Source organism: Cervus elaphus, chromosome 31 (assembly GCF_910594005.1).
Source record: "Cervus elaphus chromosome 31, mCerEla1.1, whole genome shotgun sequence".
In the NCBI taxonomy this organism is placed as follows: domain Eukaryota; kingdom Metazoa; phylum Chordata; class Mammalia; order Artiodactyla; family Cervidae; genus Cervus; species Cervus elaphus.
This window is the reverse complement of record NC_057845.1, coordinates 54,523,600-54,543,596: the sequence shown is the minus strand read 5'-3', so window position 1 is coordinate 54,543,596 and position 19,997 is coordinate 54,523,600. Positions and strand designations below refer to the sequence as shown.

The 19,997-nt window shown below is 40.5% G+C and overlaps 1 protein-coding gene across 13 annotated transcripts in view; it reads right to left on the bottom strand.

The window, feature by feature from the left end:
* PHLDB2 (pleckstrin homology like domain family B member 2) overlaps nucleotides 1–19,997 on the bottom strand; it is a 236,338-nt gene that overhangs the window by 1,998 nt on the left and 214,343 nt on the right. For 8 of the 13 annotated variants that reach the window (XM_043893087.1, XM_043893092.1, XM_043893096.1 and 5 more), the window contains 6 exons: nucleotides 19,641–19,676; nucleotides 17,749–17,956; nucleotides 7,947–8,037; nucleotides 6,666–6,812; nucleotides 4,602–4,821; nucleotides 416–501 (listed from right to left, as the gene is read on the bottom strand). In XM_043893087.1, the coding sequence (XP_043749022.1) occupies nucleotides 416–501; nucleotides 4,602–4,821; nucleotides 6,666–6,812; nucleotides 7,947–8,037; nucleotides 17,749–17,956; nucleotides 19,641–19,676 (788 nt within the window). Of the gene's footprint in view, nucleotides 1–415; nucleotides 544–4,601; nucleotides 4,822–6,665; nucleotides 6,813–7,946; nucleotides 8,038–17,748; nucleotides 17,957–19,640; nucleotides 19,677–19,997 lie in introns of those variants that run through there. The other 5 variants (XM_043893088.1, XM_043893099.1, XM_043893095.1 and 2 more) reach the window with 2 other exon arrangements.

Genomic DNA, 19,997 nt, shown 5'->3' with positions numbered 1-19,997 from the left:
AGCCATTACTTTTGCTCTAATATAACCCACAGTCTTGCCCTCAACACCTTTCTCAAGATTGACCATCTTTCTGGCCTTTTTGCACAAGAACTCTCACAGTGAGCTCACCAGTCATTTTAGCAGATACTTTGTAAAGTTCTAGCAGGGGTACCTAGCCGATAGTGAGTGCTCCAAAAATAGCTCAATAAATACTACTCTGTCTTACTAAAATAGTTTCCTCATAAGCATGTACTAACTCCTTCTTTCACCCAACTTTTTTTTGGCCATGCACCATGTGGGCTCTTAGTTCCCCAACCAGGAGTCAAACCGGCTTGCCCTGCAGTAGAAGCATGGAGTTTTAACCACTGGACCTCTGGGAAAGTCTCACCCCAACTTATGCATTCAAATCATGGGAATCTGAAATTTCAATGCTTACCTTATTAGCATTCTTGAGGTGATCATAATATACTTCTTCAATGGCTTGAAAGTATATTACTCCTTTTAATTTAGCTTCATGCTTGTCTGCAATGGCAGATGAGTGTTAAAATAAATACTTTATCAGCACTGATGAACAGAAAAAATCATAATTTCATTATAACTATCATCATTAAAATATTTATCTACCGTTTAAACCACGACAATATTGTAAAGTAATTAGTTTCCAATTAAAATAAATGAATTAATTAAAAAAATTTAGCTAGCATTTAAATTGTCTAAGGTTAATACAGATAACATAGGTTAGCCCCATCCTATCCTGAAAAAGAGAAAAATAAAAGGTTGGAATTAGCAACCCTGCATGAAAGGGACTAAGTGATTTTGCTCAAGGCTTTTCACTAAATTAGCAGTCAAAATATAATATAGAATATTGACTGTCAGTCTAGCACACAAAGTGTAAACACCATTAACATCAATAAAAATTATTTTCCTACATTCTCAAGACAGTAGTTGTATACTTTGGCCACTTGATGCAAAGAACTGACTCACTAGAAAAGACCCTGATGCTGGGAAAGATTGAAGGCAGGAGGAGAAGGGGATGATGGAGGATGACCTGGTTGGATGGCATCACCAACTCAAAGGACATGAGTTTGAGTAAGCTCTAGTTGGTGACGGGCAGGGAAGCCGGAGTGCTGTAGTCCATAGGGTCGCAAAGAGTCGGACATGACTGAGCAAGTGAACTGGAACTGTTGTAAACATTTGTAATAAGTGTGCTTTTTATTTATAATTTAAAATAATATCCTACTTATGTTTCTTCCCCATCAAATTTCTTGTCTACTCTGCTTGTTTTTTTTAATCCTGTTCCCAACAGAGCTTCATGTCAATAATTTAATGTCCTTTCAATTCAACGCTTTTCAAACTGCTTCCAAAGATTTCATATTTGCCATAAAAACCAAACCAAACATTAAAGAAAACAAAACCAACAACGAAACCACCAACCAAACAGCATCACCTGTAATGACTAACAAGAACAGTAAGTTCTAGAGATATTTTGTAATTTAATCTCTGCAGGGTTGATAACACATGCAAGTACATTTTAAAAAAATCTCAAAATCATGGATGAGGAAGCAGAGAAAGAGGCTCTTATCATACACTGTGGGAGGAAATGCAAAAAAGAAAGCCTCTTTTGGAAGTCAATTTGGTAAAACATACACAGTGGAAAGTGCCAAAATTCTCTTACTCAGCAATTTTGCTTCTAAAACTGCATCCTAAAAGCTACTTAAGCACATGCGTGTGTATTTGTGTTCTTTAGGACCTGTGTGCTGAGTGCTAAGTTGCTTCAGCTGTGTCCGACTCTGTGTGACCCTATGGACTGTAGCCCACCAGGCACCTCTGTCCATGGGATTCTCTAAGCAAGAACACTGGAGTGGGCTGCTGTGCCCTCCTCCAGGCGATCTTCCCAACCCAGGTATCAAACTGGCATCTCTTATGTCTCCTGCATTGGCAGGCAGGCTCTTTACCACTAGCGGCACCCACAATGCTGCAAAAGACTTGCTGGAGCCTTAGAAGGGAACTGACTCAATTCTAGACCAGCCATACAATGGAATCTACACAGCCAATGAAAAGACCAAGGTAAATATGCATGTGCTCAAGAGAAAAACCTTGAAACATCATTATGAGAAGAAAGGTATGAACAGGGTAAATAATTTGGTCCTAACTGGATTAAAGAAGAAACAATACCTATATACATTGAACCATATATGAAAAGGCATGGAGAAAATCTGAAAGGATATTTCAAGCTTAACAGTGTTAGAAAAGGCCAGAACTTTTGTCATGGGACAGAGACTTACTTCAATTATTTAGACTTAGTTGCATTTTGAAGTTTTTATTAAAATGAGAGTCCTTCCCACCCCCACCCCCCATAACAACAGTAAAAAGCAAATTTGAAAAATATCAGCCCTGAGAAGTTCAGCAGAAAATAAACCTGTAGAGTTGCATTTAACTCAGCATTTTTTTAACTTATTTGAGCATGGACCATATTTTTGTGTTTATTTTTGCTCTTCCTAGGGAAACACTTTTAATTAATACCATGTTCAGTGGGTTTCCATCAGTTTCTGTGAAAGAAGAGGTCAGTGTGTCTCTCAAACATTTGGTGGAAAAGATCCTGCAATAATTAATTCACTGGAAAACAATAATACTCTGTTTTCTGGAAATGGATATAAAATGAAATCTGGAGATAAAAGTAAACCTTGTCAGTGTTTCAAAGCAGGCAGAAAACTCGGGGAAGAAAACTTTTGTTTGTAAGGCACGTCAGAAAGAATGAAAAATTCAAGGCTCTTGTAAATCAATGAGATAATTCTAGTATTACGTCTCAATAGCATTATCCTAGCAATTTACAGACATATTTTCTGTGCCTTGGGTTTGCTTAGAGACTCTTCTAAAGTTACTCAGCTAATGTGTGGGAGGTCAAGCACAGGGGCCTGCCCCACAGGGAGACCTGAGTTTGGCTCAGGCCCTGCACGCGGGCCATGCTCACTGACCACGCTGGCTAGCTTGCTGACGTGGGATGTGATCCCGTGGCGCCTGTGGGATCAAGCCCAGCCTGCACTGCACCTGCAGGGCAAGCCTGCTGGCTGATCGACTCCTGTGCTCGGCGATGTCTGGGAAAGAGTCGGGGTGGGGAGGGTGGGAGCAGCTAAAGCTGAGGATGGCTGCAAACGGAGCCAAATGGGCAGCGTTTTGTTTGTCAAATTAGGTCCCACCAGTCAGTTATACAATCTGTAAATATTAAAAACCTGCATTAAATATGATTTTTGTCTGTTTTAGGTATTAGGGTTCTGAGCAATCGTTCATATTCCAAAAGATTTTGGTATTTTAAAAAAATTGAAAACTGGTCACTAAGAAGTTTAAATTTGAAAAATACATTTACATGGACCAGAAAGAAGCACTGAACTTCTCACCTGTCAGACCGAAGAAAGAATGAAATAAGGCTCCTAAAAAAAGGAGCAGAGATGAGCAAAGTTGTTTTATTTGAATTATTTTAAAATTTTGGCTAAGGTTGTCAGTGGAGACTGACAAAATTTCTTTGTGCATTTTGCAGACACAGAATTGGCATTTATTACATAGGCATCTCTTCTATTGTATTAACTGAAGATATTGTCTCAAGATATTACAAAGATATTACAAAACCCAAAGTCAGAAAGGCCAAAAGCGGTAACCAGTGAGTCAGGCCAAGTGCTTGCAACCGGAGCCCCACACAAAGAGCCCCCAGCTTAAAGGCGTGCACCCTGCCCACCCTTCACTCTGGGCTTCTGGGGCTCCACAGCCGGAGCTTCCTTTCTTCCACATGCCTCCTGGTTTCTCACACCTTTCTTCATAAACATACCTGACCACACCCTGCAGAGTAAAAGACTGGACTGTTTTTTAATTTATTACCTTGCTACACTTTGTAACAATTCCCAGCAAAGCCCATAAATGCTGGTACATCACCCTGAGGCAGGTGTCTTCACAACCTCCAGTCTGACACCGCTCTTATTCAGAGCTGAGAAGAGATGCGGCTGCACTTGTGTGGCTAGCGGACATATTTCATATGAAATCTATGTGCAGATAAGGGGCTTCTTAATAACACTGGTTACACAAATATTCCTGTATTCATAGAGGATTCAGAAGGGTACGAGTCTCATAATCTATTATTCAAAGAATCCAAAAATATTCCAGTCACCCAGTAAATACTTAACTTATTCACTAGTTCACTGAGGAGCTTTTCACTGCTGAAATTACCATGAACTAGAGCTGAATGGCTGTCAGCTAAGCTGCCTAATTGTGTGTGACTTAAATAGGGCATATGACCATAAATAAATAAAGAGAAACCTTTTCTGATCTCACGGTTTAAAAGATAATATTTCAGTCTAAAAAATAAATTCCATTTAATATTTATTTGGGTTTGAGTTTATTTCAGAACCAGAACAAACTGACTCAAACTTTTTAAAAATGTAATTTTTATTATTTCTAGAGAAAATTCATAAATACTGGACCATATGACCTGAATACAATACACATCTATCAAGCTAATATTGCCATTAATCTATTACTTATCACTTTACTGATTTATTCTGAATTTTATTGCTTTTGTTCTTTAACAGAAAACTCCTGATTTGAATGTCACTCAGATTTTTTTTATGACCCACCTGCATAATAAGAGAAGGTGCGCTTGTTCCGATCAAAAACAAACCAGCGTTTTTTCCAGGTTTTAATTTTTCCACCCATTTTGATGAGGAATCCTCTGCAGGTCTTCTCTGTGATTGACACATGATAACACGTATCGATATTGTGGCCAGCAGTCTCTACGTGGCTCCGCAAATCAAAGTCTTCCTTCCGCACAGGCAGATAGCGGGTCAGAGGTCGAGCCTGGAAATGCATGAGGCCATCTAATCTATAGCTCTTTGTTTGGTTTTAGGTCACAGATGTTTATGAACTGAAAAGCCTAAGTGTTAAAACGTCCATGCAATTATGAGAACTTAAACATTGTCATTTGGAATCTAAAAAGTGGATGGCATTTAAAGAAAAATGCTATGGTATGGGGAGGGGGGATGCGAATAAACTCAGGCCAACAGACTCTATTCCTTGAAAAGGCCGGATGAGAAAATGGAAACATGTCATTTACCTTAGTTTTAAAAGAGGTGCTCAGCACTTAAAACAGGGAAGGGCCCTGGTGGTCCAGTGGTTAAGATTCCATACTTCCAACACAGGGGTGCATGGGTTTGATGCCGGGTCGGGGAACTAAGATCCCATATGCCGCTTGGCACGGCCGATAACAAGACAAAAACATAAGGAAATAAGGCATGACGTTCTCTCGGCTGCTTCTTGCAGATGAGGGCCCCTCTCCTGTAACGTTTCCAGGAGTTCTCCCTACCACAACCTCAACAACAGTTCTCCTTATGTAACCTCAGACATGATGGAACTGACTGGACGTCATTTAGTAAGTACAGCCCCCACCAGATACCCCAAGCATATGTGTGCATGCTGATTTGCGTATACTCTCTGATAGAAACTGAAGGCAGAGGTGTTTTGAAAGGCAAAGTTAAAATAAGGTAAGAATGTGGCATGAAAGCTGTACTCAATGAGCTGTCTGGGACCGGACACTGAAGAGGTGTACATTGGGGTCTTTTAATTTACCGCAGCTGGAGCAGAGGCTCATCTGGACTGGGAAGTGCAAGTCGCCATGAGTAATATTTCTAAAACGGTCTTGTACTTTATGCTGTTAAACTACCCCACCTCTTTGTCCTGGGGGAACATAACCTAGTCACATACTTGGAAAAGAACTAATCATTGAGATTAAAATAGAATTGTGCCTTTGGTTTGGCTTCAGACACCAAATAGTCATGGATGACCTTTATGCAAATCGAAATGTGACAGAGGTTTGGCATAATGAAATTAAACGAACACATTTTACTTGGATTTTTCCTCTATTTTGCCTTTGATTCCGTGGTACTCTGACTCTAGACAGGTGCCACAGATGAAGGCAAGTCTCTCACTGCTAAACTTCAAACTGCCAGCAACTGGAAGGAACAAAGGAACCTTTTATCTTTAAATCTAGTAAGCCTTGGTAAAGCCGACTTGACCTTTAAATTACATGGTACTTAAAATTTTACTTTAGTGTCTCAGAAAGCATATATTATGTAAGCAGTTCTAGTGACAAGAGCAAACTCCAGGATGACTGAGATAGGAAGTTAAACAGAGTGGGTGGTTCTCCTGAGTTCAGCAATCCTATGGCCATGTGTGTGGACTGGCATCACCATGACACCGTGTGGTTAGGAAAACAATTCAAAATATTAATTATTAATTAAATCCCACCATTGAAATTAATTTAAAATTAATTCCACAATAAATATTAATTCCACCAGCAAGGAACTGGGCTGGTTAAAGTATTCTGTGCTGGAGTATCTGCTTCCAAAAGACGACATAATAGAATCTCTTTTTCTCAACTTGGTTTGGGTGTTCTATTTGTTTCTAGAAAAGATTCTAGCTGAACTTTCAAAGTTGCTCAAAAAAAAATTCTCCTTTTTAAATATACTCCAACAAATGGGTAGAAGAAAAAGTGCCTTCCCATGAAAATGTCATTTTGTTAATTGTACCCAATGAGTTTTGAAATACGTGTTTTGAACACGTGTTTTTGGCCCACTAACACAGCTTTTAAAAAAATGACCAGCAGGGGGCAACCTACTCCAGCCCATCCAGACTGATCGACCCACCTGTGCCCTTTGTTTCTCCCTTATTTTTACTTCCTTTTCGATTAACTTCTGCCTCTGGCTAGTTTCCTCCTGCAGTCGTTTTTCCAGGAGTTCTCGACGTCGTTTTTCTTCTTCCAGAGCGCGTTTCTTGGCTTCCATTTCTCGTTCCTAGGTATCATTATGCAGAAAAAAAATTTCAGACATACTGGTTATACTTGAATAATTCCAATGCATATATATATATATATAAATCTCACTAGGCAATTCCTAATTTTATAGGTGAGATTCTAACAGTGTATAACCAAGAGTAAAACATCCGTAATCACCGCTCACAGAGCTTTCAAATCATTCTGTGCAGAAATGCAGCCACTACATATAGTTAACAATGGAATATTAAGTGAAACCCAGCTTGTGACTGTTCAGTCCTTTCATACTGATGACCCCAACTCTCCATTTTTAATATAAAAAGGCTAATTGTGACCCGACACTAGTCACAACTTTTAGCCTTTCTTGGATGGCTGCGGGTCCTTCCAATTCCTGTCGTTGCTCTGGGGCTTCCTGGCTGAAGGTCGCAGAGGAAGCAGCCGGGAAGTCAGAGGAGGAAGGGAGGCTCCCTTTCAGGCAGGATGCAAAGGCATCTGGGGGATTCCTAAGGAAGTGCAGACTTTGGCTTGAAATACAGTCATGACAACGTGGGAGTTTTAATATTATAATAGTGTCCTGACCATGAACTGGCAAGGCAGGGAGAATGTGTGAAGACCTGCCATTCCTCCTTCCCCCCGGCAGGCAAACAAATGGGCCATTCAGGGGAAAATGTAATACAGAGAATTCATTATGCCCATACTATATACATTTTACACTTAAAAAACGGCAGTACAGTAAAGAGTTGTAGAGAACATCTCTCTAACACTCTTACTTTTTAGAAAAGAAAATGAGGCCAGTGGGATTTCCCCATTGGCCCAGTGGCTAGTACTCTCTGCTTTCACTTTGAGGGCCCGGGTTCAATTCTGGTCAGGGAACTAAGACCCCAAAAGCCATTTGTGTGTAGTCTACCAGGTTCTTCTGTCCATGGAATTTTTCAGGCAAGAACACTGAAGTGGGTTGCCATTTCTTTCTCCCAAAAGCCATTTGGTGTGGCCAAAAAATAAAAAAGAATAAAAAGAAAATAAGGCCAAGAAAGGTAGAGTGACTATTCCAAGGTCCCACTGCTTATTGAGGCCTGAAGACAGTTTTCCAGTGTCAAGTGCAGGGCATCTTGAACCACCACATCACTGACCTCTGGCATAAAGATATTAGGCCTACCCTGGATTCAAGCAGCCTTGTCTTCTCTGCATGAGCCTGCTTCAAAAGTCTCTCCATTTCTTCTATTCGGGCAATATTTGAAGTGCTGGCACTGAAGAAAACACAAAAGCCTTTTAAGAATACTGCTTCTTAGTGATGTCGTATCAGATACACACACACACACACACACACACACACACACACACACACACACCCCAAGATCCAATATGAAATGATATTGCTTACAAGAATCATTAGTCTGATGAGGCAAGTCAATTCAACTCTGACAACTCTAGGTGAAAGTAACTTACTTCAGTTTAGAAGAGAAAATACAGGCAAGGGAAACAACACCACAAAAAGTGCTCTACTCATATATAAGGCAAAACCAAATTATACAAAGTGTGTTCTCAATATGTTTCCTCCACAGTTTAGAAATTCTGGCCTGTGGGAGGCCTTCTCATTAGTTTAATTATTCAGAGATGCCAGACCAACAAAACCATCTCCAGAGTCTACGCAGATGACCCCTAAGTTTGGCAGTCACTTGATTTGGTTTGGGATCATGTGTCACCAGCTACTTTCTGGCTATACCTTCATGCTTCTGGCCGTTTTCTTTCTTACATGGTGATTTAAGATGGTCAATTAAAAAATGACTTCTCATCGCTTCTCGGCCTTTTGGCTAAGATCAAGTGTAAAAAATGACTTCTCTCACAGGTGCAATAGAAGGGTGGTGGCCAGTTGTGTGAATAAAGCCCATACCACCATACCAATGAGAAAACTGCATTCAAGGTTTCAGAGCTTTAAAAGCAATGTCTCATGCAAGTATACTTGCATAGTCACTTAAATATGTTTTCTTTTTTAAAGAAATATTTTTATTTATTTATTTGGCTGCACTGGGTCTTAGTTGTGGCATGTGGGATCTAGTTCCCTGACCAGGGATTGAACCCTGGCCCCCTGCATTGGGAACACAGTCTTAGCCACTGAACTACCAGGGAAGTCCCAAATATGTTTTCTTTTCTAGACTCTCTTGGGTACAGAGAGGTTTTTGTGCCTGTATCCTCCATAGCATAGAGCCTGGCACACAGTAGGGGTTCATGTTTGAAACACACATTCATATAAAATTAATTCACGTAAAAATGAATAAGATTAAAAAAATGAATAAGATAACTGTTAGCATAATCTTCTTAAACCATACTATTGATCAACTCAAACCTTGGATGTTTCAAACACAGTGCTAAGAGTTCTTTTGAAGAGAAATGACCACAGTAATTAAGGACATATAGTTTATCTTAAAATCAGTACCGTGCACACATGTTTATTTCAGCTTTATTCACAAATGCCAACACTTGGAAGCAACCAAGATATCCTATAGTAAGTAAATGAATAAATAAACCATAGTACATCCAGACTATGTATGGAGTAGAATTCAGTACTAAAAAGAAATGAGCCATCAAGTCATGAGAAGACATGGAGGAACTATACATGCAAATTACTAAGTGAAAGAAGCCAATCTGAAGCCAAATATTTTATTCCTCCAACTATATGACATTCTGGGGAAAAAAGATATGGAGACAGTAAAAAGATTAGTAGTTACCAGCAATGTGAAGTGGGGAGGGTAGGAAGGGAGATAAGGATGAACAGAAAGGGCATAGAAGATTTTTAGGGCAATGAAAATACTGTTTGACACAATAATGATGGATCACGATACATATTTGTCCAAATCCAAGAGTGAATCCATATAATTTGTAATTACGGACTTTGGGTAATAGTGCTGTGTCAACTTAGGTTCGTTAATTGTAACAAACGTACCACTCTGGTGGGGGTTGTTGATAAAAGGGCAGGGTATGCATATGCGGTGGGAGTCAGTATATGGGAAATCTATGTACCTTCCTTTCAATTTTGCTGTGACTCTAAAACTGCTTTAAAAAATTGAAGCTAAAAAAGAAAAAAAATCAGTACTGCCAGCCGCATTACAAAATGTATCCATCAAGGAGAAGGACAGCTTTAATAATGGTGGATCCTCAGAAGCTTAACAATTAGGCTGACTTGGCAGAGTGAATGTGGGCCAATTTTTAGCCAAGTGTTTTCTCATGAGAAAGACAGGAATAAGGCATATTTCCCGTCATACTTCCATGGGCTAATGGAGGGAGGTACAAAGGGATACGTTCCGTTCTCTTCAACCAGCAAGAATGAAGAAAAAAACTCCTTAGGGACTTCCCTGGTGGTCCAGTGGTTAAGATTCCGTGCTTCCAATGCAGAGGACATGGGTGTGATACCTGGTCACGGAACTAAAACCCCATATGCCAACAGCGCAGCCCAACTGAGTTTTCTGAAAACATCTCACAGAAAATGCATATTAACATTTAGGACATCACATCTTCGTAACTCTTAGGCACCTAAAGTCACTCGTTTAAAAACTTACTATTTCAAAGTTACTTAAAAAAATTCTTTTTAAGGTTTTGGCTGTGCTGGGTCTTTGCTTGCACACGGGGTGACATGCCTGTGGCACGCGGGGCCTCCGTTCCTCAAGCAGGGCTGAACCTGGCCCCCCGCCCCAGCCTCTGGACCACTGGGGAAGTCCCTACTTTGGTTATTTTGTTAAAAGTAATGAATTTTTATCCATGGACACCTACTTGTTCTCTATAGCTACATTTTTGCTATTGTTGATTTTAAGATTCCATTGATATGTAAAGCACTTTATTTAGCAAAACATATGCTACTCTATGACACTGCTACTCTATCTGATACTCTGCGGGGAGGGGGCAGAACTGTACCTGCAGTGAGAACCAAATGCAATGGCGGTAGGAATTTAGGGTGAAGTCTAGACTTGTCAGTATCAGGGCATGGAACAAATGAAATGTAATTTGGCTAGCACCTTGCATGCCAAGGGAGAGCCTGCAGTCACTGAAGACACACTTTTAATGTATTACCTGGAGCACAAGACACTCATTGGTTTCTCCCAATGGGAGTCATGCTTCCTCCCAATGCTTCAACTTCTGACCTTCTTCAGAAGGCAGGCACATTTCTGATCTCATATATGATTACTGTATGATAACCAAATAATATGAAATCACTTGGCCATTTATGAAAAAAAGATGACTAGTTTTGCTTACTTTCTCTACTTCAGTTCAGTCCAGTCGCTCAGTCATGCCAGACTCTTTGAGACCCCGTGAACCACAGCACGCCAGGCCTCCTTGTCCATCACCAACTCCCGGAGTTTACCCAAACTCATGTCCATTGAGTCGGTGATGCCATCTAGCCATCTCATCCTCTGTCGTCCCCTTCTCCTCCTGCCCCCAATCCCTCCCAGCATCAGGGTCTTTTCCAATGAGTCAACTAATGATCTCTGTTCGTTTCCAAGGCAATCCATTCAATATCACGGTAATCCAAGTCTATGCCCCAACCAGTAAAGCTGAAGAAGCTGAAGTTGAATGGTTCTATGAAGACCTACAAGACCTCCTAGAACTAACACCCAAAAAAGATGTCCTTTTCACTATAGGGGACTGGAATGCAAAAGTAGGAAGTCAAGAAACACCTGGAGTAGCAGGCAAACTTGGCCTTGGAGTACAGAATGAAGCAGGGCAAAGGCTAATAGAGTTTTGCCAAGAGAACGCACTGGTCATAGCAAACACCCTCTTCCAACAACACAAGAGAAGAAAGACTCTACACATGGATATCACCAGCTGGTCAACACCGAAATCAGATTGATTATGTTCTTTGCAGCCAAAGATGGAGAAGCTCTATACAGTTGGCAAAAACAAGACCAGGAGCTGACTGTGGCTCAGATCATGAACTCCTTATTCTCTACTTGGCCATGTTCTATTTTGTCAACTGAAGATTATTTGTCTTATGTGACCAACTTTGGTAAAAACCCACAGTCATAAAGAAAAATGAAACTTTTTCAAGGGTAAAGAAATCTAAATAGCAGATTTAGTTTTCAGTGCTGAATAATACCTTTTGGCAAAATCTGAATTTGCTTTAGAATATTCACTTTAGAGGCAAGGGCAAAAACAGAAAAAGGAAGAAAAAAAGGAAACAAGAACATCATCATACAACAAATAAATAAAACAAGACAAAAAACAAACAAGACTGTCCACACAGACAGAAAACTTCTCCACGACTGCCTCAGCGCACCGATGCTGCCGCTAAATGAGAGCCGTGAGCCAGGGTATTTACTGCCAATTCATCTTCTTGATTATTTTTTCAGGTCAAGAAAACTATTACTCCTGATAAAATGTCTAATCTTTCTCTGTACAGTAGACTACCTGGTCCCTTTGCAAGCTCTGCCCTCCTCTGAAATTCTCTGGTTTTCTGTAAGTCTTCTGAGAGAAATCCCTAGAATAAAATGCAAATGCTGTGTTGACTACCTTGGTTGGAAAGCAGAATAAAACAAAGGGATAAGAAGTATCTGAGAGTCTGTTTGAAGTATCTCTTAAAACCAAGCCCTCAAACCCATAGGCAGTAGTCAGTATTCATAGGTAGTAGGTAGTATTCAGAACATTACACCCTATGAGCTCATTCAATAATTTTAGCAGAATAGAACTGACTTTCAGCTGCTGTTTTTTCAGACAAAAGACCTGTTTTCTTAGCTTTATGTTTGTGTACAGTGTAATGATACTGAAAAAGTAAAAACATCGTCTGACTCCAAGAATATTCTGCTGGACACAAAGATGATGTCTCTACAAAAAGTGTAAGGCAAAGGTACCTGCAACTTGGAGTAGTTCTGTAATCCTACCACTGGCTTTTATGACACAATGAACCACAAGACTAAGTGTATGCTGCTAGAACTCCAGCATGGAGCTCCCTCTTTAAAACATGAATAATTTCAGGATATTTCAACACATCATTTTAAAAAAAATCTAAAAAAGAGAAAAGTTTTTTAGTTCTTTATTTCTCTTTCTGTGTGTGTGATAGTCACTCAGTCGAGTCCGACTCTTTGCGACCCTAGGCACTGCAGCCCGCCAGGCTCCTCTGTCCATGGATTTCCCAGCCAAGAATACTGGGGTGGGTTGCCATTTCCTTTATCCAGGGGATCTTCCCAACCCAGGGATTGAACCTGGGTCTCCTGCCTCGCAGGTGGATGCTTTACCATCTAAGCCAACAGGGAAGCTCTCTTTCTGCTGCTACTGCTAAGTCACTTCAGTCGTGTCCGACTCTGTGCAACCCCATCCCTGGGATTCTCCAGGCAAGAACACTGGAGTGGGTTGCCATTTCCTTCTCCAGTGCATAAAAGTGAAAAGTGAAAGTGAAGTCGCTCAGTCATGTCCGACTCTTCGAAACCCCGTGGACTGCAGCCTACCAGGCTCCTCCGTCCATGGGATTCTCCAGGCAAGAGTACTGGAGTGGGGTGCCATTGCCTTCTCTGAGACCTCTTTCTACCTATCTTCAAAAAGTTCCCATTAGGATGTGCACTCATACTATACATGCCAAACATCAGTTCCTTATTATCCATCTTCCTGATGTTTATCACATTTATTTTCCTTCATAAAATGGGTACAAGCTTATCTTAGAGTAGCATGAATATTTTTAGGTAGATGGCACAAAAGAGAAATGTTTCTTTCCTCTCTCCCTCTTCCTTTTATTTATACTAGACCTTTGCAGGCATCTTCTACTTTGGCTTCAATTTTTTACATTCAGAGACTCTGACAGCACACTTAAACTAATGCTTTCTAACTGTGGTGTTGGGGAAGACTTAAGAGTCCCTTGGGCTGCAAGGAGATCAAGCCAGTCCATCCTAAAGGAAATCAATCCTGAATATTCATTGGAAGGACTGATGCTGAAGCTGAAACTCCAATACTTTGGCTACCTGACACAAAGAGCCAACTCATTGGAAAAGACCCTGATGCTGGGAAAGATTGAGGGCAGGAGGAGAAGGGGATGACAGAGGACGAGATGGTTGGATGGCATCACGACTCAATGGACATGAATTTCAGTAAGCTCCGGGAGATGGTGAACGACAAGGAAGCCTGGTGTGCTGCAGCCCATGGGGTCGCAAAGAGTTGGACACGACTGAGTGACTGAACAATAGCAAATTGGTAATTTCTGACCATGGTGATTGGTAATCCATGACGCTAGCAGCACTGGGTCAGTTCTCTGTGAAGTAATATGGAAAACGATAGTGGTCACAGGGAGCACCTGCCGGAAATAACGCTGCCCTCTTACTCTGGCACATTCAGTGGAGTCATTCCCATTTAAAGAAAATGCAGGTGGGTGAACAAAAAGAAGTAAATTGAGATTTTGGTGGCTACTGTCCTGAAGTCTCTAGATCTAAGCTTCTTGCTGTTCACCGTTCAGTCACTAAGTCGTGTCCAACTCTTTGTGACCCCATGAACTGCAGCATGCTGGGCTTTTCTGTCCTTCATTATCTTCCTGAGCTTGCTCAAACTGATGTCCATTGAGTCAGTGATGCCATCCAACCATCTCATCCTCTGTCACACCCTTTTCCTCTTGCCCTCAATCTTTCCCAGCATCAGGGTCTTTTCCAGTGAGTCAGTTCTTCACATCAGGTGGCCAAAGTATTAGAGTTTCAGCTTCAGCATCAGTCCTTCCTTGAATATTCAGGGTTTATTTCCTTTAGGATTGACTGGTTTGATCTCCTTGCTGTCCAAGGGACTCTCAAGAGTCTTCTTCAGCACCACAGTTTGAAAGCATCAATTCTTTGATGATCAGCCTTCTTTATGGTCCAACTCTCACATCCATACATGACTGCTGGAAAAACCATAGCTTTGACTATACGGACCTTTGTCAGCAAAGAGATGTCTCTGCTCTTTAACAGACTGTCTAGCTTTCTCATAACTATTCTTCCAAGGAGCAAGCATCTTGGTAAATCTGATTGAAATGGCTCCCTTTGAGGTAACTTTCTGTACTCACTGCTATGCTGCCATTCACCACCTTCAAATACGAGAGATGGGGTTTGAGGAGGGAATCATTTGAAGGGATGTACACTTATTTTTAGTTTTTGGAGGGGATAAAGGGGTAGAGAGCAGAAAATGGAGCAGAAAAAGCCACCAATATAGGAAAACATATAGAGTGTATTTATTTATTAAAGATGGCTCAAAAATAGAAAGGATAAAAAAGGCCATGCTATCAGGGGTTCACCCAGAGGAATCCTGTTATAAAATATTAACAATTATTTGGGTAGGTAGTCTGATGTTTTCAAAATAACAACTTTCAAAAGTGCATAGTGTCTCAGAAAACCAGAAAGTGCCTCTGAGATCACTATACTAGGAAATGAAATGATCGCACCATCAACTTTTATTCCTCCCACCATTGTTACACAATAGTTGCCAAGTTGCTGACTTTGGTGTCCCGTTATTCAAAAGTAACACATGCAATGGGTCAGTTTACTGGCATTTATGAACGGGCTTTCGGACCTGGGAACGTCAGCTCCCGGCACCCCGGCATGGCTCCCGGACACCCTGGTGGGAGCAGCCAGTGCCTTAAGAGAACACCCAGAGTAAGAGATGGTGCTTTGAGGCCTAGTCATTCCACACACTCAGGTGTCTTTCATTTTTTAAAAAGTGAGATACTGCATTTTCCAATATTAAATGAAGTGAAATACTAACCCCTCTGATATTAAATCATAATGGCAGCAAAAAATTATCTTTAGTCTTTACATAGTCCTCTCCTTAAATTTAAATTAAATTTCTCATGTGACAAGGAGAAATACCTATAATTCTCATGGTTGCTTTAGTGTTTTTCGCCAAGAATTCCTTTCCTTCTCTGGTAGGATGTATTCAGTAATATCAATATTTCACCTATTATAATGCCAGAATTAAAATACACTGTATTCTATATACCAAAAAATGTAGCATTTATCCTTTTTAAAAATGTATATATATCCGTTTATTTATTTGGCTACACCGGCTCTTAGTCGTGGCGCATGGAAGCTCTAGTTGTGGCGTGTGGGATGGATGTAGTTCCCTGATCAGGGATAGAGCCCAGGCCTCCCGCGCTAGGCACGCAGAGTCTTAGCCACTGGACCACCAGGGAAGTCCCTTTTCTTCTTTTCCTCCACTCCCCAAATTTCCTGGCTGTAATATCTGGTTAGATTTGGGTCTCTCAAAATCCTTTCCATTTATGAGACACTAACCCAAAGCTAAGCACACCTTGCCGACATTACTTTCTCTCTGTCTCTGTCACTCCTTTTTGGCGGGGCAAGGGGAGAAGCAAATGATTCAAAACTTTGTAAAGAAATTCTATATACATGATGATAATTTACCACAAAGATATTTAAAAATCCATCATCCTCTTGCACTCAAGGAACAATACACCGTTTAGCAGATTAGCAAATCAGGACCTAGAGAGATCTGTGACCCACTTCAAGCAGCAGAGTTAGCTGTCAGGCAAGGCCCAGAGAGCCCCTGTCCTGAGCCTGTGACTTCACCGCAATAGAGGAGAATCTGTTTGACGGTCACCATTCAATTAGTCATTTTCACTTCAGACACACAATTGCTCAATGGACATTATTAAACACTGGGTGTTCCTTGGGTTGAAATCATAATGGTTCTCAGCCAATTGAAACAGAACAAAAAAAGAAAAAAATCAAAATTGAAAGTATGTCCACTATATCCCGAGGTGTTTATTCAGCCAACACTAACTAAATGTCTACTATGTGCCAAGGTTTCTGCTGAATGTGGAAACCAAAAGATAACTAAACATCCTCCTTGACATTTAGGAATGTGCCAATTAATTACTGAAGAAAAAATTTTATACTGCAATGTGATCAGTGATACAATAGAAAAAAGTATCAACTTCCATGGAAACATGAAAGAAAAACATGCTCAAAGGAGAAATTTTCATGAGTTTCCAACTTAAGTTTGAGCTTAAATGGTGAGGAGACTTTCTTCAGGCTCAAGTGGGAGGGGGCAGGGGACGGTAAAGACATTTTGCAATGCTAGACACTCTCAACGCTCAGTAGGCACAGGTTGAGGGAATACACACATGAAAGGAAGAACTGACTCTAGACAGTGGTGTGCTGGTAAATCAGCTCTCTGGAGTAAAACAAAACCCCTGATCATGTGGCGTAAGCACTCCCACTGTGGCCAATCTCAGACCATTGACATCACTGATCACAGAGTTGGGAGGAGGTGTGCACCTTCGGCTCTTGCAACTGGTTTGAGTCACTTCAGCTCACTGTTACCTGCAGAGCACTCTGTAAGGATCTGTGGAGTGAATGAGCATATAAATAAAAGAAACAACAGATGACATGATTCCAGGGCCAGAACCAATATGGTCAAAGGCACAGAAATCTGAGAATTCATTGCCCTCTCAATGAATAAGAAGCTCTGGGAGGTGTAGCAGGACAGCATGAATGCAGAGTTGGGCTGGATCTAGAATGCCAGGCTCTGAGGTCTGACTTTACTTAAAAGGTTACAAGGCATCATCACAAGCTCTTGAAGGAGCACTATAACTAGATTTATATTTTAGATGCACCTTTGGCCATAATCCCATAAGTCCACTTTTGCTTGCTTTGAAGTACGAACACAAATGTGAATGGTTAAATCTTTACAAGCAGTCCTAATGAAGTTTAGAGTCAACCAAGAGAGGCAAATCCATTTTGAAGCACAGTATACGTGTGAAGTCAGGTGTAAAGAAATAAAGGAGAAAATGGATTAGATGGTGTGTGACTGGCTCACGTCACTCTGGATACAAAGAAAGTACTTTCAAATACCACCAGGACACTCAACCCTCTTCTGTATTGTAGGTCTTTTTGTTTCAGAAATTTGGGCTTGTACATATATATTGCCTCAGATTGATGGCTTTACTTTTTGAAACTAGCAAGTGCTTTTCCAAACCAGACACCTTCCCCAGGAGCACATCTTACCTCGAGACATTGTCAGGGGAGCAGGCGGAGATGCTGGTCTCCATGCTGTCAGAGCTGTCCAGGCTCAGAGTATCAAAGGCCTGGTCCTTGTAGCTGTGATCTGGGTAGTGGAAACTGTTCAAGTAGACGTTCGATTCAGATGCTGTGCGGTTGTAAAATTCAGAAGACTTCTGCCTTTGTCCTTCACTCATCTGTTGGTGATTATATCCTAAGGAGAGAGCCATAAATATGTTCGTATGCCTCATTTTTTCAGTCTTAGATCTTCTAAAACTCTCAAACCAGCAACCCAAAACATCTGCCTATGAAGTTGGGGCCTTGGTCTAATTTGTTTTGAACCCAAGAAGATCAAAGAAACAGCATCATGCTCAGGGCAAGCATGAGTTTCAAAGAAGTGGTCTTGTGAGTGATTTTTTTTTTTGTCAGCAGATCACTTGACACTCTCCTATGCCATTTCTACATCTCAGCACAGCAGAGATACTACATCAGCTCACATAGAAACCCACACACAAAACCAAAACAGAAACATAATTCAAGACTCGAATCCTCTAACAATAGCTGGGCTTAAGCAAAGCAAGATGACTTCTTTTTTTTTTTTTTTAATGGGTGTGACTCTTTTTTTAATTGTATAATTCATTTATACAGAGAAATCATTTGACTTCTTATGACAAGTGACACGAGGCTCTTAGGGCATTCACTTCTTCAGTGGTATTCCAGTTTCAAAGGTACTTGATCTGGTCATAAAACAGCAAGTAGATCATCTAGGTGTAGGATCTGAGAAACCTGTATCACTAACATTTCTACTTTGCTTAATGTTCCAACTGCACGTTTTTCTCATTCTTTTTTTTTTTTTCAAATCCCCCTGTCTGCCAATTACTTATTTAAAACACTCAGAATCAACAATCCTTCCAATAGTTGTGATCAGCCTAATTAGTACATTTTTAGCTCTCTTCCTTCTTCTGCCTTAACCACCAGCCTTCAGCTAGTTGGTGATGACCGCATGAAAGTAGGGATCACATCCACAGGAGCAAAAGTGCCTCTAGTGAAGCGGCCCTCCTCACCCTGGTGCCTGCTTGGCTGGCACCCCAGGCCACAGGCTTTACTTTGTGCTGTTCTACGGCTTTCTTCTGGTAGCTGCTTTTGGGTATCACAAATCGAATTATCTTTTGTTTTAATTCTCTGTTTACCATGTACTCAGGAATCAGGAGGCATAGTGATAAACGAATCCCTCGATTCATTAAAATATGTTCTTTAGCCAATACAATAGTTCACAATCACTTTCTCCCAGATCAAATGTACTACCAGGCCTGTTAAGACTATATATTTGGACCATCTGGATTTTCCCTGTTTTCTTGTACCCTACCTACCTTTCTATGAGGTTTTTAATTAGTAATGAAATGACCAAAAAAACAGGCCAGAGGGCAAAAGAAGGCAAGTGATTCCAAACTGCTTCCTCAGCTGTTGATTAAACATTTTCATTTAAAAACAGATGCCACATCTGTGATGCTTCAACAAAACATTATAGACCAAAACTAAATCTGTAAAATGATTTGAGTTCCATGAGGGGTTTCCATGCCACTAGTTTAGAGCAGTTTAGATACTGAAGTTAAAATAAGTTAGTTCAGGTTAAGGCATTTCTGGGAAAATAAGTTTCCTTAATGTAAGATGTAATCATAAATTATAAAAACACACACATATGTAAAAACTACATATCACTTTGATAAGGAAAGATGCAAAACACAAAAGCAGACCATGAGGCTTTAGAGAGAACAGCATCAATTATAATGATTAATGCATAAAGCATTACAAAAGCATTACATAAGCGTGGAGCTTGTGCCTTTTTTTTTTTTTTCAATCTTAAACATGGCAAAATAATTCATTATTCAAATATTTACCTTTGATACTTGAACTTTTGGAATTACTAACTGCTCCTTTTAAATTGTTTCCAATTATTCATTATGGAAAAGGGAGGGACAAAAAATACCAGAGATTATTTGAAAAGGTCACACACAAATCTTTCTTTACACTTTTAGAAAAGGCTTGTTGGCAAAGAGAACTTCATGCTGGCACCAATCACATGGAAGACATTTCCTTGTTTTAGTATGAAAACCAAATCCCTAAAGGACAACCTTGTCATTTAAAACAGAAGAATTGTCTCCTTGATGATGACCTGTCACAACCTCCCTTCCCTTCAGTTTCTTCACAGTGAGGAGAAGCTAGTTCCTGTAACGCGATTATGTAAGTATGCCCTG